This window comes from Vombatus ursinus, unplaced genomic scaffold, assembly GCF_900497805.2.
Source record: "Vombatus ursinus unplaced genomic scaffold, bare-nosed wombat genome assembly UNPS02014772.1, whole genome shotgun sequence".
NCBI lineage: Eukaryota > Metazoa > Chordata > Mammalia > Diprotodontia > Vombatidae > Vombatus > Vombatus ursinus.
Genome location: NW_020954550.1, coordinates 11,368,147 through 11,379,846, shown reverse-complemented (window position 1 = coordinate 11,379,846; position 11,700 = coordinate 11,368,147). Strand labels below are relative to the sequence as shown.

The 11,700-nt window shown below is 37.3% G+C and overlaps 1 protein-coding gene across 2 annotated transcripts in view; it reads left to right on the top strand.

The window, feature by feature from the left end:
• Positions 1-11,073, top strand: part of RNF180 (ring finger protein 180) — a 175,815-nt gene extending 164,742 nt beyond the window's left edge. For both annotated transcript variants that reach the window (XM_027863505.1, XM_027863506.1), the window contains exon 6: positions 8,375-11,073. In XM_027863505.1, coding sequence (XP_027719306.1) covers positions 8,375-8,574 — 200 coding nt within the window. In that variant the 3' untranslated portion in view covers positions 8,575-11,073. The remainder of the gene's footprint in view (positions 1-8,374) is intronic.
• Positions 11,074-11,700: the final 627 nt, after the last annotated feature.

The following is an 11,700-nucleotide window of genomic DNA, read 5'->3' as shown; positions in this document are numbered from 1 at the left end:
TCTCTCTCTCTCTCTCTCTCTCTCTCTCTCTCTCTCTCTCTCTCTCTTTGTGAGGCAGTGGGGGTTAAGTGACTTGCCCAGAGTCACACAGCTAGTGAGTGTTGTGTGTCTGAGGCCAGATTTGAACTCAAGTCTTCCTGACTCCAGGGCCGGTGCTCTATCGACTGCACCACCTAGCTGCCCCTTATCATGTCTGTCTCCACAACATCTCTCACTTCTGTCCCCATCTCTCTAGCTACCTCCCCACCCCCTTTTGACCATTATTACCTTTTACCTAGACTATTGCAGTAGCCTCCCAACTGATCTATCTGCCTCAACTTTCTCCTTATTGTAATAACCATCAAAGTGATTTTTCCTAAAATGCAGGTCTGACCATGTGTGTGTGTCTCTCTCTTCTTCACACATACACACACACACACACACACATTCCATACTCAAATTCCACTGGCTCTTTATTACTTCAAGGATCAAATATAAATCCTTTTTGGCATTTAAAGCTCTTCATAACCTGATGCTTTCCTACTTTTTCAGACTTCTTTTTTTTAATATTAACTAATTTATTCATTTTTAGTTTTCAGTATTCACTTCCATAAGATTGTGGGTTCCAAATTTTCCCCCTCCCTTCCTCCACCCCAGGATGGCATGCAATCTGATATAGGCTCTACATATACATTCACTTTAAACATATTTTCACATTAGTCATGTTGTAAAGAAGAATTAGAACCAATAGAAGGAACCACTAGAAAGAAGAAACAAACAAAAAAAAAAAATGAGAGCAGATAGTATGCTTTGATCTGCACTCAGACTCCATAGTTCTTTTTCAGGATGTGGACAGCATTTTCCATCATGAGTCTTTTGGGGTTTTCTTAGATTCTTGCACTGCTCAGAAGTAAGTCTATCCAACTTAGTCATCACACAATATTGCTGTTACTGTGTACAATGTTCTCCTGGTTCTGCTCACTTCACTCAGCATCAGGTCATGAAAGTCTTTCCAGGTTTTTCTGAAGTCCACCTGCTCATCATTTCTTATGGAACAATAGTATTCCACTGCATTCATATCCCACAACTTGTTCAGCCATTCCCCAATTGATGGGCATCCCCTCTATTTCCAATTCTTGGCCACCAAAAAAAAGAGCTGCTATCAATATTTTTGTATTTTTCAGTCTTCCTACACTTGACTTACCTCCACACACTCAAACTTCCAGTCATCTTGGCTGTTAGAGGCCTAGTGGCTTCATATGCTAAGTTCTGTCTCCCATGTCCAGACATTTTCATTGGCTGTCCCTCATGATGGAATACATTCTATTCTCAGCTCTACTTCTTGGAATCCCTGGTTTCTTCTGAGACTCACCTCAAGCACCATTTTGTTTGGAAGAAAGCTTTTTTTGTTTGGTCCTCTCAATTAGTAGTTAGGTAATCTCCAAGGTTACCTTGAATCTGCTTTATTTGTGTCTTGAATATATTTATATGTGTTCAATGTGGTCTCTCCCATTAAAATATGAGCTCCTTGAGGGCAAGTACTGTTTTGCATTTGTCTTGTGTCCCCAGTTCCATAGCACATTGTAGGTGCTTAATAAATGTTTGTTAATTGATAGTACTCCCTCCACTACACTAGCTTTCTTCCAATTATTAATTGGAAGTTAATGTCTTAAATCATAACCCTTCTCTTTTCCTACAAATAACTTGAAGAGCATTGCTCCAAGCATGAAAAGGTCACAGAGGAAGATAGATAATGATTGACTGATTGTATGCAGTTTATTCAGTGTCCATTTTTTAGAGATATCAAGGTGTTTAAAAATGTATAGACTATCCTAGAATCCTTTAATTATGGAATACAATGGAAAAATCTTATTTAAATATGCTTTGAGAATTGACTTAGTATTTTACATGAACTATTTCCATGGTATAGAATTCGTTTAATTATAGAAAGGTATCAACTGTGCTACATACTTCATCTAAAAACAAGCACACACATCAATTCATACATGGAAACTGTACAGCATATCCCCTGGGAAAAATAATAAATCAGCGAACATTTATTAACTGCTTACTATGTACAGAATACTGCCCTAGGTGCTTGGCAGAGGTAAAGAAGGTGGCGGGGGAGGAATAGAATGCATAGATTAGCTATGATACAGTTACCATGATTCTTACAATCTAGAAGTATAAGACACCAACATAGATAACTGTAGAACTATGGTATTATATGAAAAATACATTAGCAAGGTATAAAACGAAGTGCTGTGTGAAATACTCAAGTGGAAGTTGCTACCAAAAATGGCAACATCAAGGAAAATGTCATGAATGAAGTGGAGTGTGATTTGAGAAAAGCTCAACACATGTTTGGAGGACACTACAATTGCTTTGGGATCCTGTTGTTTTTAATATTTTGTTTTAATCACACAAGATCTGCCATTTCAGCCTCCCCCCTCAACTCCCCTCACCTTTGAGAACAAAAGAAAAACAAAACTTACCAAAATACAGCTTTTCTACCTTTATACCTTTGTTCACACTGTGCCCCAGGTCTGAAGTATACCCCATTCCCCTCTTTGTTAAATTTTTACTCCTCTCTTAAACCTCAAATTAATTTTAAACTTTTGTTGTTGTTGTTCAGTTGTTTTTCACTTCAGTTTTTCAAGTCTTTATGACCCCCATTTGGAGTTTTCTTGGCAAAGATAATGGAGTGGTTGGCCATTTCCTTCTCCAGCTCATTTTACAGATGCGGAAACTGAGGCAAACAGAGTTAAGTGACTTGCCTAGGGTCACACAGCTTGTAAGTGTCTGAAGACAGATTTGAACTCAGGAAGATGAGTCTTTCTGACTCTAAGCCTGTCACTTTATCCACTGTGCCACTTAGCTCCCCTAAACTTTGCCCTCAAGGAGTTTGCAGTTCAGTGGTGGGGATGGAGGGTGACATTCTGTTGTTGTTATTCAGTTGTTTCAGTTATGTCTGACTCTTCATGACCTCATTGGAGGTTTTCTTGGCAGAGATACTGGAGTGGTTCAGCATTTCCTTCTCCAGCTCATTTTACAGATGAAGAAATTGAGACAAACAGGGCTCAGGGACTATTCCAGGGTCACACAGCTAGTAAGTGTATGAGACTAGATTTGACCTCAAGTCTTCCTGACTCCAGGCCTGGCACTCTATCCACTGTGTCACCTAGGTGTCCAAACTTTTATAAATATCTGTTAAACTTAAGTGCCAAAAGTAAAGATGTATTTTTCTGCTCTTGGATGATAATATAAGTTCTGGCATCAGCGGTATTTTTATTTGCTTTCCATCCATAAATTTGAGTGTCTATTATCCTTTCTCTAAAGGGATCTAATCAAGCCTGCTATATGTGTTTTACTTTTATTTATTTTAACTTTCATAGCAAATACATGGCCAAAAAAAAAAAAACCAAAAACCTGAGAAAGCTATTTTTGCCTCAGTACTTTAAAATCATCTTGTAATCAGCATGCAATTATGCAAACATTTGGTGACATTAGTTATGATTGGATAGTTGCTGGAGTCTAGGAGATTTAGGAAAATAAATACAATCCCTGGTTTTTGTCTGTATGTAGGATTCACTTTAAGTAAACCAGTATTAAATTTATCCTAAATTAGAATTTATAATGTAATCATTTGACATTTAAGAATAGGAATTTTTATTTTGCAAATTCTATTCGGTGATTGTTCTTGCTCAAGAAATACAAAGTATGTTACATTTCATTATTCCAAATGCCTGATATATACATATGTGTGTGATGTATATATGTGTATGCATATATATGAGATAAACTTTTCTTATGAAATTGTGAATTTATTACCATGTCACTCTTTATTAAATATGAGATAGTAGCAGATAGAGAACTAGTCTTGAAGGCAAGAAGACCTAGGTTCAGGTCCTGCCTCTGACACACGTGTCACCTGTCACCTGTGTAACCTTGTAAAAGTTATTGATCCTCTCAATTCTCCAGGAAACTCTTTAGGACTATGAGTTGAAAAGCAGGTACCTATCTGAGCTGGTAGAAGGAGTTTCCTCACTGGGAAGCTGTCCACTGCAATGAAATCCCAGGACCAGTAGCATTCTTCCCACCTTACCCTCAACTCCCCAAATTAGGAAACAACAGACACTTGGAAAGTAACAGTTATAAAGGTAGTCTAAACTAATCCATGAATTTAACCCAGTCTATGAAGCATTGAAAAAAAGCACTTACCTGTCACAAAATATTGTGGAGCCCATTCTAGTCATGTGTGTTTCTATATACAAACACACAAACAAACATGTGGAATATTGCTATATGGCAATTCAAAATGGTCCTGCTGTAGTCTTATGTCTTGAGAGAGAGAGAGTGTGTGTGTGTGTGTGTGTGCGCACGTGTGTGTGTGCGTGCTTGTGTGTGTGTGCACGTGTGCGTGTGTGTGTATATACATGCATATATAATGTGTGTGTTATATGTATATAATACACACACACACACACATATATATATATATATATATATAAAAGCACATATACTTAAAAGCATGACCATACACAAGAATTTTGTATTAACAAGACTTCAGCTTCAGTCTCAGGCCTCCTTTTGCCTTCCTTGTGCTGGAGTGCTCTGCCTAGTGCACTTTAGGCCTGACCCCATCCTCAAAGTCTGTAAAACTCTGCTGCTTGTGCTGATCTGGGCTGGAAAAGTGATTCACAATGACTTTTTTCTTGTACTTCCCCATCAGCGTTCATTCTGGTACGTTTTCTAGGTCTGTGTGGAGGAGTCTGAGGGTGGAATAGGGCTGGGCTGTAGTTCTTCCTCCTACTCTACCATCCCTGCGCCTCTTTCCCCGCCCCAAGCTACATGCATCAGAGAGTGATATTACTGTTTTTTCTGTCTACAAACACAGGCTGCTTTGGGAATCCTTATATACCTCAATTTGGGGGCTTTTTTAGAAGTCAAAAGCAGGAATTGTCTCTTTACTACCTTCTCTTGCAAGGTCCGGTACTGTACTTGCATATTGCACCTGTGGAAATGAGGACCGGTCAGTCGTTAAGCACTTACTACACACTTGCTTAGTGTCAGGCTTTGTGCTCAACACTAGGGATACAAAGAAAGGCAAAAGACAGTCCCTGCCCTCAGAAAGGTCACAGACACCTAGGGGAGGCAACATGGAAACAAGATAAACTGACAGGGTTTAACTAGCATATATGAGAATTTGAGGTAAAGGGTTCAAGATAGAATTATATGGTCTTCTAGAGAGATGTGTTCCAACTCTGACTCTAACCCTAAATTTGCCTCAACTGCTAACCCTAACCCTAACCCTAACCCTCCGGCTCTAACCCTAACCCAATTCCTTTCTCTGTAAGATGAATAAGGCTCTTTCTGTCACCACAACCTGCTTCACCTCACCTTACTGGCTTAGCTTGAATCCCCTGAGAATAAAAGGGAATGCAGAGTATGCTACTTAGCATTGATTTACAGAAAGGGAAAGAAATAAATATATAGCACCTACTATGTACCAGACTGTGCTAAGAGTTTTTTACGAACATTGTATTATTTGATCCTAATAGCAACCTTGGAAGGTAGGTGCTATTATTATCCCCTTTTTATAGTTCTGGAAACCAAGGTAAACTAGTTAAGTGATTTGCCCAGGGTCATACAACTAATTAAGTATCTGAGACCAGATCTGAATTCAAGCCTTCAAGGACCATTCCTTTATCTACAAGGCTGCTTCTTCCTTATCTCCAGTTAGCCTAGATAAGTGTAAGAATGTGTTACAATTCTGATTTAACTTCAAACTCATTTCCTACCAAATGGTGTTATCAGTGTCATTAGCATGTAGTAGAAGTACAGGTTTCTTTTTTCAGTTTTGTGATTTAAGGAGTGTTAATAAGCACTGACTTTTTGTTCAAAGCAGACAGCAAGAGTAAGGAAGAGCAAAAGTTAAGATGTCCACAAAACTCAGTAATTGTGAATTGTTTTAGTATTTTATTTTCAAAATGTCTTAGTCAAACTATATCATCAGATCAGACTTGTCCAGGATGTGGGTCAAATCGATTTTTATTTTCCAAAGTTTCCATTTATTCTATTAAAAATACAGTGCTCATCCCAATAATGTGATTTATAGCTCTATTGCCTTAGAAGTTCTCTCTGCCTTTCATTCAGATCACACTTAAATCTGTGGCAATAAAAGAGTACCTGTATGTCTGACCTGTTTGATCAGTGCTAGAATATGAGTCAGCTTTTATAATCTTTCCCCTCAACTATTTGAACGTAGTGGAAAATTTTAATTATGATGAAAGGGGTAGAGATCTTTGAAATGATCCTTGGCTCCCTATTGTTTCTAGCAGAAAATAATTCTATAGCTTAGCATGTAAGACCTTCTTTTTGCAGTCTGACTCAAAGCTACCTTTCCAGCTCCTTCAGTATTCCTCTTTGTTCCAACCCAAGCATAGTACTAGCTGTTCCCTAAACTGAGTGTTACCTCTTCCACTCTGTCCACTCCCTTAAGAAGTACCCAAGGCCTGGAGTGCCCACGCTCCTCCATTCTGCCTCTCAGAAGGATCTTCTTTCAAGGCTCAGCTTGGGGTTGCCTGCCTCTTTGGAGCATTCTCTGCCCCAACTCCAGTTGTGAGGGGTCTCTATTTCTTCAAATTACCGTGCATTACTTTGAGTATGCATGGCTTTTTCCACTAGCGTAATGAAAATGCCGTGAGAGGACAGACTTTTGTGTTTTGTGTTTTTGTGTTTTGGTTTGTTTTGTTTTTGTTTTTACCTTTTTCTTCTTGGCTTCTAACCCAGTGCTTTGCACCTGGCAAGCACTTAATATGTATTCAATTGAATGGCCTCCATCTATTTCAGAAAAGTCAAACAAGATGCAATGAAACTTGTTTTGTTAGTGGGGGATTCATGAATGGCTGCATGATAGGGTCCCCTGCACACCTTTCCAACTGTAGAACCCGGTAAGCTGATCCTATGTATAGCTAAAGTAGTTATCCCCTGCCTCCAAGAGTCACATCTGTAATGGTCCCACAGTTTCCACAGGACCAGAAAATAAATTTAATCCAATTTGATCCAATTTTAATCCAATTTTATGACTTACCAATGTAAGTCATAGTCTGGTAGTCCATAGATATCTTTTTTAGGGAATTTTGGAAGATTCAGTCTTGGTCCCAGTGGTTATTTTCCCCTGTTCATATATGAATTCTATCCTTTCCCATCCTTTACACCTCCATTTTACTCCTTTTTTAAGTCATCAGCATAACTCCCAAGGTTTTGGCATCTTGAATGGATATTGACATGACCTTCCTCTCCAATGATGTAGTACTTCCTCAAATATAGGTGGGTGTAGTGCTAAACTTGACTCCTAAGAAAGCATACACCAGTCCTCATTCATAGTAGCTCTCTACACTTATTAATTCATGCAGACAGGTGACATAAGAGCAAAAATAAAGGTTTTGAGTGACTGATACTTCAGGGTATGTATATGTCACATCATAAATTGGTTAGCCCTTTCCATAGATGTAGATAAATAATATTTTGCTTCCTTCTGTTTTCCTGCCCATCCCCTGACCTTGGAAACATTTGTCCATCAATCACAAGACCCCTTACCTTTCTCTTGACTCTTAATTTTGGTATATTGCAGCCTCTTCTTTTTGTTTCTTGTCCCCATAAACAAGTTAACTTGCTGCACAAAACAGCATTAACGGTCAGTCTTAGGACCAAGATATGCTGTGGAGAAATATTCCCCATAAAGTGTATTCTGTCAGCACCTACACTATAAAGTCCAAACTGACCTTACCCAATGTTTCTTTTGTTGTTGTTGGGTTTTTTTTGTTTTTGTTTTTTTTGCTTTTTTTTAGTGAGGCATTTGGGGTTAAGTGACTTACCCAGGGTCACACAGCTAGTTAAGTGTCATGTGTCTGAGGTCGGATTTGAACTCAGGTCCTCCTGACATCAGAGCCGGTGCTCTATCCACTGCACCACCTAGCTGCCCCCTTTCCCAATGTTTCTACCCCATCTCTTACTCTTTTATTAATTCTGGGTAGAGTTTTATCCCAACATTAACAGCTCATACAATATGATTATAAACCCATAATCTCTATTACCCTATAAAAATTAACATTACAAATAACCCTTTGCCATTGACATGCTGATACTTGTTTGAATAGAGTTTTAATAATCTTATGGCTATGAAAACCAATCTATCTTTAATAGTCATCTCTTGTAAAGGCCTTCTCATTGAGATACTATCAGATATAAACCATACTGATCAGTGTGAGATTCTGAGATTTTTCTGTTCACAAAAAGTCAGAATTGTTAATGTTCATAACCTAGCCTCACTCTTGAGTACTTAATTTACTTTAAACAACTTTTTTTAAAATCTGCTCATGTTTTTATTCAGGTTTCCGTAGACGTGCAGATCCAGTTACAAGGAGACAGTTTCCACATGGTGCTCATAGAATGGATTATATGCACTTTGAGGATGACAGTCGTGCATGGTGGTTTGACATGGACATGGTTATCATCTATATCTATTCAGTAAACTGGGTCATTGGGTTCATTGTTTTCTGCTTTCTTTGCTATTTTTTCTTTCCGTTTTAGGAATTTTCACATCTTAATAAAGTTGAACAATTATATAAAGCCTTGATTATGTAAATAGCAGTGACTTAAGGAAAATAAGTCTTTTTAAAGTTTTCTGAAGTTTTTATATGTTACAGTATATTGAATTGTTTGGTCTGTACAAAGCCTGGGATTGATGAACTTACCTAGTGATGTTTCTCATGTAGACAACAGTAAGCTAGTGGAACTTAACTCAAGACCAAGCCTATCCAGTATAGAGCACAGCACTGTTAATCCCATAATAGTTTCTAATATATTTTGTTTGCATTTTTGTAATTATCACCCTTCTTTCCACGTTTGTCTTTAATTTGGAAAGATGCTTTCTCCTTTAAAAAAAAGTAAGTTTGCTAACAATGCTGAAGCATTAATCTAGATAGAGAACATTCTTTATTATTTGAACACACATACACACCAGTCAGTTGCTGATTATTCTCAGGCAAATTATCTGCCTTGAAGAGAAACCACACTCCTCAGAAACTAACCCAGGAAAAATGAATTATTTTGAACTTCAAGTTATTGCCTCTTGTTAGCATGGATAACTGGAAGCTGGCTATCCTGTAATAGCTTCCTTTGGGCTCTTTTTTTTTAAATGATTATTTCAAGCACCAAAAGGGAAAAAAGCAAGGGACATTGGGAATAATGGCTGCCAATAAGAAGGAAATAAATGCCTCTTTTTAGGAAATAACTCTTTTAAAACTCCTAGCTACAACTTTGTGACCTTAAGAAATAATTTGCTAAGTAAGCTTCAGTATCCTAATGAAGGAACACATGGCCCCAATTCATTTACTTTAGTGATTAACTTTCTTAGGTGAGTTGAGTAAAATATGCTGTGAATGTGCAATAAAAAGTGGTTTGTTATTCATTGATGGACTTCCTAGGACAAGGCCTTGTTTGAAGTAAACAGCAGAAATTGATTTTCTTTCTGTAAATTGTGACAGTTCTCTCTATTCATTACTGTAGAGTAATACCTGTAATTTCTAACAGGTTCAAAAGCTTGAAATGTTCTATAACTACAGGTAGAGTTGAACCAGGTGTCCCCATGATAAAGCCAAAAAGCCTGAAGCACAAAGAAAGCTTGCACATTGTAAGTCACACAAAGAGTATTTGTGTGAGAAAAGACTCCTAGTTTAAAGCGCTTTCCCTCCCTGATTTTTTTTTTTGTCTGGAATAATGCAACAAGCCCATTTCTGTTCTGGGTAGGTGAACTCATTAATAAGCTAGAAATAGTCAATTAATGACAGCACAGAAATATTGAAGATGTTATGTTTTCAATTTGCCTTAGTAAGAGAAATGAAAAAAGAAAAAGAAAGTTTAACAAGGCATTTTTAATGAAGACCTCCCATCTCTAGATATCCTTTACTCCATCACTCTATCTGAGCCCACTTATCTTCAGTATATTGTGATAACTATATTTTAGCTCAATTACTTGCTCATCAACATGGATTGTATGAATATTCGATGTTTTTAACATTAATAATTTTAAATTAATGTTTTAATTGTGTAGATGAGGCAGCATGTTATAGTGATTAGAGTGCTGGACACAGAGGAAGCAAAACCTGTGTTCAGATCCTGCCTCTGGCAGAAGTTTGGTCATCCCCAGTGAAGGTACTTAATCTTTGTATGCCTCAGGCACTTGCTAAGACTTAAGTACTAAATCATAAACAAATTTGATCTTCAGTCTGTGGAGGAATTTCCCACACTGGATGTTCTCTACACTGAAAAAAAACAAAACACAAGTGCTTCATATATCGTAATTTTGTAGATATGAACAAGCATTATTAATGTATACTAAATAATTATATTACATGGCACTTTTTCCGCAAATGCATTTTTCACATCTGTTAGCTCATTTTCTCCTTGTACCATCTGTAACTAATGCAGAAATGGAAGAGGAAACCAAGGCACAAAGAAAACTTATGACGTGTGTAAAGTCACACATAGCAAGTCTATGATAAAATTGTTGAGTGTTCAGACTACCTGACTTTCAGCACAATGCTCTTTCAAATAGACCATACTCAATTAAAAGTATTTTTAAAAAATAAATCTCAATTTTAATGTCTTCCATGAAGTGGGATTTTTTCTTTCATTCATAGAAATATTAAATAAAATAATACCTATGAAAGGCCCCTGAAGAACACTGCTTAGTATTCATTTAGTAAGCCTTTATTGGTGCTTATCTGAGTCTTGAAAAATACTTTAAAGTATTAGATATTTTTAAAAAATAAATGGCATTAAGTGAACTAACCAGTATGATTTTATTAAGAATAAATCATGTTTTAGAATGAGGTTGATTAAAAAGCAAAACTGTGCCTCAGAAACTGACTTCTTATTACAAGTCATTTTAGAACCTTGGGCAATTGGGTAGATGTCTTTCAACCTTGGTTTCCTCACCTATAAAATGAGAGTGGCAAATTACAAAAATATCTGTTCTGTAATGCACTTTGAGTCTAACAATTTATGTAAATAAATGATTAGAACATATTTTGTAATGTTATTGAAGTCATTTTATTACTGCCACATTATGACTCTTTCCCTCAGCACTGAAGGGAATTGGACAAAATGTGCGAAATTAAGACTCCACTAGTGGACAGAAGGTCTAAGGAATGATGGCAGGTCTATAAGTATCATGACAGAGGAAAAAAAAAAAAAAGAATCCAGATTGAGAGTCCACATCACGGCTTAAAAAAAAAACAAGGTCTAAATGAGACCAGCTGAAGAAGGGGGAAGGTAAAAGAGAAATGGAAAATCACGTAGTGTCAGTGATAGAAATAGGTTGTTGTTTTGTTCAAGATGTGGAGATTGCTAGGGTAAGGTAAGTGAGGAAAGAGATGGAATGTGCCGCCAGTCTGCCTTCTTCCAAATAGCTGCCACTAGAAGCCCATCACACATATTTGAATATGAATGCCATGTTTAATTAAGTGAACCATACTTACAGAATTAGCTCAAGTTGATATACACATGAAAACAACTTTCTACTCCTTACAACTAGAGTCCCAAACTTTTTCTGTGAACAGGATCTTCTTTTCATTTCCTTCAGTGTACTACAATGAAGATTGGGTGAGGGGTAGAGGGTCAGGAAGGAGTGAAGAAGGGAGTTGATGGCTGACT